The following is a 4,711-nucleotide window of genomic DNA, read 5'->3' as shown; positions in this document are numbered from 1 at the left end:
ATATTGTAGCACATTTGTACTATAGTAATTAGTGTCTAATCATGAACTAATTAGATTTAAATAATTCATTTTACAAAATACGTACATATAAATTGTGCAATTAGTTATTTTTAATTTATATTTAATTCTTCATATATACATCCAAATATTTGATGTGACGAGGCTCAGGAGAATAATAATGTTCATCATACTTGTGTTTGCTGCTTTGCACACCACTTCCATGCATGTGCTACAATAAATACATACATATAGTACTTCAAGCATTATGTATGCGAAACTTGAATAGGGAAAAAGGTCAGAAGTACTTGTTTGAAGGAGACTGCAAATAATTATGAATCCAGACCATTTACTCCACCCCCAGATTTTGCAAATATAGGAGTGTAAAACATCCTCGAGGAAGTCGATGCTGATTTCATGACACACATGTAATGCGTAGAGGCGGATATAAATCACACAAGAAAACAACATTTCAACATTTCAATATACTTATGAAGCACACAGCCACACAGTTTCTGTATATATATATATAATAACGTCACACACTTGCATACATCGTATATATGTAGTCAACTCTTGATACAAGGTAATTCAAAAACACATCACCCAATCAAGAAAAGCAGTATATATAGTGGAGTACGGTGGTAGACACTAACGTAAAACCCTAGATATCTACCATACAACGTCTCACACAAACTAACCTTAGCTGACATCGTCGTCGTCTTCCTCTCGCTTTTGCACCGCCCGCCAGAGGTAGCATCCATCCAACGCCAACATCACAGTCACACTACGGACAACTCGACCGACCATGGCTCGAGCGTCACATCTTTTCTTCCATTATTTTTCCACCTTTAGTACGCATTTAATTTTCCCAACCAAAGAAATAATATTGGCGGGGAAATATTAATTATGGAATACCAAGCACGCCAGGTTGGCCTTCTCCTGCTGTCCTACAGACGGAGGAGGCCGCGGATGCCGTCGGCGGTGGCGGCCTCCACGTTGCAGGACGGCGCGGCCGGCGCCACCAATCTGGTGTCCTTGGCAGGGCAGGCTTTCACGACGAGGGAGAAGCTGGGCAGCGGCAGGCTGCTTGGCGGCGGCGCCAGCATGTGCAGCAGGTCCTCAACGAAGTTCCTGGCCACCTCCTGCTCGAGGTCGTCCAGTGCCTCCGTCACCACTGGCGCGGGCGGCAGAGGCGTCGCCCGCTCCAGCGGCTTCTTCTGCGCTGCAGACCTCTCCGTCGCCGGCGGCGGCGGCCTTGACGGCCTCCTCCTCCTGTCCCTCTGGCGTGGCAGCGGCGCGGGGGCTGCTGCTGCTGCCTTGCCGGCGGCGCGTGGCGCCGGCGGTGGTGGAGATGGAGCTGCTGGTGGTAGGCAGGGGAAAGTAGCGTACTTGGTGGCGGTGGGTGGGAGCGGCAGGAGCGGCGGCTGGTTGGACGGCAGGAGAGGAAGAGACGGCGACGAGTATATCATCGTCGGAGGCCTCGCGTATGGAAGCGCGGGAGCGGAGGTCCACGCGCCACCTTTCTGCAGGTGATGATTGAATGGCTGCTGCCACGTCGGGAAGGAGCTGTACGAGCCGCCGCCCGGCACCGCCGGCCTCGCGCCAGCTGCTGGCCCCCGCCGGCTGCGACCAAGCTGGGACCTCTTCGGGAACTCAAGGCTTCTAGATGATCGATCCAGGAGAACGTTTTCCATCTTGTTTTTGTTGATCTTCTATCGGACAAAAGCTTCTTAAGTAGTCTTTGCGCTATATTTTGCTCTCAAAAAGACAGGTTTTCGATATTGATTGCTGAATGGAAATAAAAGGAAGTATATAAAAGGAGAACTCGATGGTTAAGAGCTGAGAGAAGTTGTATTAGTTTGAAGTGAAATCTGCAAGAGAGATTAGCTAGCAAAATCCTTGGGGAAGAAAAAACAGCAAGGATGCTAGTAAGGATCGATGGTAGGCGAGTTTAGATCGAAGAAAGAAATTAAAAACAAAGAAAAAAGGAAGGACGAAGAAAACCAAAGAGGAAGCAGAAGCTAGATGTTATCTTCCTCCTCCTGCTATCTAGTTTAGAGAGCTAGGGAATGGCCTTGAAGAAAGCCCACCCTCCACCTCCGGGCTACAGCTCGGTGGCATGCAATGCTCCTTTTATAGAGAGAGGAGAAGGTCGAGAGGTGGGTTAGGTGTCACACCGTCTAACGTTTTGGGGGAAAATGGGAGGGGGATTTGACAATTGACCACAAACTACCGCGCCCTCGTTTCCTTTCTCTACCACTAATGGCAGATTTGCACGTGTCAATTATCTCCTATGGTAATTTAAACATTACTTTTGGTGATGCCCCTTGAGAGAATGGTATTTCGTTCTTTGCCAGTTGTGAGTATTGTTCTCAAGAATACTAGCTACCACAGCATACCAGCACTCAGGGGAAAAGATAACCAAGTATATAATAATGTTGCTCTTTCCTTCTTGAGGAAGCAAGTACTCCTCTCAAATTACAAGCAATTAAGTAATGTTTCAAGTTGTTTTTTAGTCAACTATGCTATTTGTTTACAATTTCTTTTTATCTTGAGTTTGGAGTATTTGAAAATAATTTGAGTATATTTGTCTCAAAATGCATTTTTTGTAGCAGTATAGTTCTGCCATATTTTGAAACATTGTAACAAAAATTACTAGTCAAAATTGTATTTCAAATATTTCGTATAACTTTTTTTCACTTCTACATTTTAGGGGTTTGATTTGTTGTTGTTGTCCAGACAATTTTGTCATTCTTTGACTATATATAGAAAAAAAATGAATGGTCTCTTTTGAGTTGTCTTTTTAATTATATTCATTAGTTGCCTAAGATTATTGTATAAAAATCGAAGCACCATAATTATAGCAACACTCAGACTATTTTTAGAAAAAAATGCATTGCTTATTTCTAATTCATTTTAGCTCTAGTAATTTAACATTTTGATTTGTATAACCATATATCCCAATGATTTGAAATTCCTGATAACTTCTTTCTGATCGTAAAGCAAGTATGTTTTATAGGAAAACATGAAATGGCCACATTGTCAATGCATATGCCCTAGACCATATTTTCATCAGTTACTTCATCCATATATACGGTTCTAGCATAATACTTAGTTAAAAGTATTTTAAATTTAACCAAATTTACACCTGAGTTGTTTAACTCTGCAAGTAATTCTGTTTATTTGTTCTGGTGTTAGGTAAGCGTGTAGTGTAGCCCAAGCTTTGTAGCTTCGGCAATGAATTCTTTGGCTTGCGTAGTATAATTTTAAACTCTTTCTACCAAAGTACAAAGAAACATAGCTCTCTTATGTTTTCGAAAAAGATATATTTTTCATAGTGTACATAAATATTGATATCTTTTTTTCACAAACTTAAAATTTTAAACTGTTTAACTAATGAGAGAACTAGAATTATATCTTTCCTTGATGGAGGTAATACCTCATGATGTGGTTAGCGTTGTAGCAAGTTAACAACAATCGCCACCAGTACTCTTTGAGAAATGGGACTATGGAATAAATTAAAAATGCAAGTGGGGTGGTTCTGCAAAACAAAAATGCCGACAAGCACCGCACAGTTTAGAGGCCATGCCAGCCGCAGACTTTGGAGAGAAAAAAAAAAACAGCAGGGTCGTTGTAATAACTTCGAAGTTTCACAAAACCTGGAGTATTTCTATGACAGTAGGCCACGACGAAGTCGCCGGTCCCACAGGGCAGTGAGCACGGCACGTGCAACGCCACAAAGATCTCACGGCCCGATTAGGTTTGCACTGTAGCGCGAATCTGGAGGACAGGGACCGACTGCGCGTAGGCCGGCAACCGCCAAACCGACGCCAGCCGCCGGATCGGGATTCTGGCAGGAGCCGCTGGGCCGCATCGGGCCGTCCGTCGGTTTCGGCGCTTTGAACGCCGTGCGGGGACACGCGGAAAGCGACGCCGCCTTGCTTTCCTCCGGCCTTTTGCCGGGTCCACCGGCCGGCGCCTGGCGCAACACGCGGGGTTTTTGCTCTGCTAGGCTTTTTCAAAGACTCGCGTCAAGGAGTGGCTGGCCACTTTCTCCTCTGAACGAAGGCTGTAGCACGCCAACGCCACACCGCTAAAACCAATGCAAAGGAGCGATCATCACTGGTGCACGAACGGAGATTGGGCGAAGTTGAGCTGCTACGTGCTGTTTGAGATACTACCCTATAAGCTAGCTAGCAAAGGCTAGCTCTCGCCAAAAAGACATGCTAACGGCTAAAGAATCTGATTGATGGTGCGACCGAACGGAGCGAGTTGTCTTTGGAGTTTGAACAGCTACATTTGCAATGATCAATATATATTGATCATGTGGCGCATCGAAAGTTTAATTTGGGTGTGAATGTAATAATGGAGCATAAGTCACATGTATAATGGGTTCCAATATTCAATTTTGTATGTGGGTGCTCACATTTTTTATCATTTATTTTATTTTAAGAATAAATCATTATTCTTTCAATACTTCATCTGTTTTTTTAGTATCACATTTAGTTGATAAATACTATCATAATACATAATTCATATATTATCAAAGATTGCAGTATTTGACTTAAGACAAATCAAATGTAACACTTAGAAAAAAATGGAGGAGCAGAAGATAACATCATGCTTCTAACTTTGACTGGGGCATGTTTGGATCCACCCAACTATAGCTAGCTAAAATTTCAATGCTAAACTTTAATAGGCTAAAAGTTCT

The 4,711-nt window shown here is 43.4% G+C and overlaps 1 protein-coding gene across 1 annotated transcript; it reads right to left on the bottom strand.

The window, feature by feature from the left end:
* LOC8054358 (proline-rich receptor-like protein kinase PERK2) lies at positions 464-2,124 on the bottom strand. The gene has a single exon (XM_002465529.2). The coding sequence runs from the start codon at positions 1,692-1,694 to the stop codon at positions 948-950; it is 747 nt and encodes a 248-aa protein (XP_002465574.1). The 5' UTR covers positions 1,695-2,124; the 3' UTR covers positions 464-947.

Source organism: Sorghum bicolor, chromosome 1 (genome assembly GCF_000003195.3).
Source record: "Sorghum bicolor cultivar BTx623 chromosome 1, Sorghum_bicolor_NCBIv3, whole genome shotgun sequence".
In the NCBI taxonomy this organism is placed as follows: Eukaryota; Viridiplantae; Streptophyta; class Magnoliopsida; order Poales; family Poaceae; genus Sorghum; species Sorghum bicolor.
The sequence above is the reverse complement of the archived record's forward strand: the minus strand, read 5'-3'. Positions and strand labels throughout refer to the sequence as shown.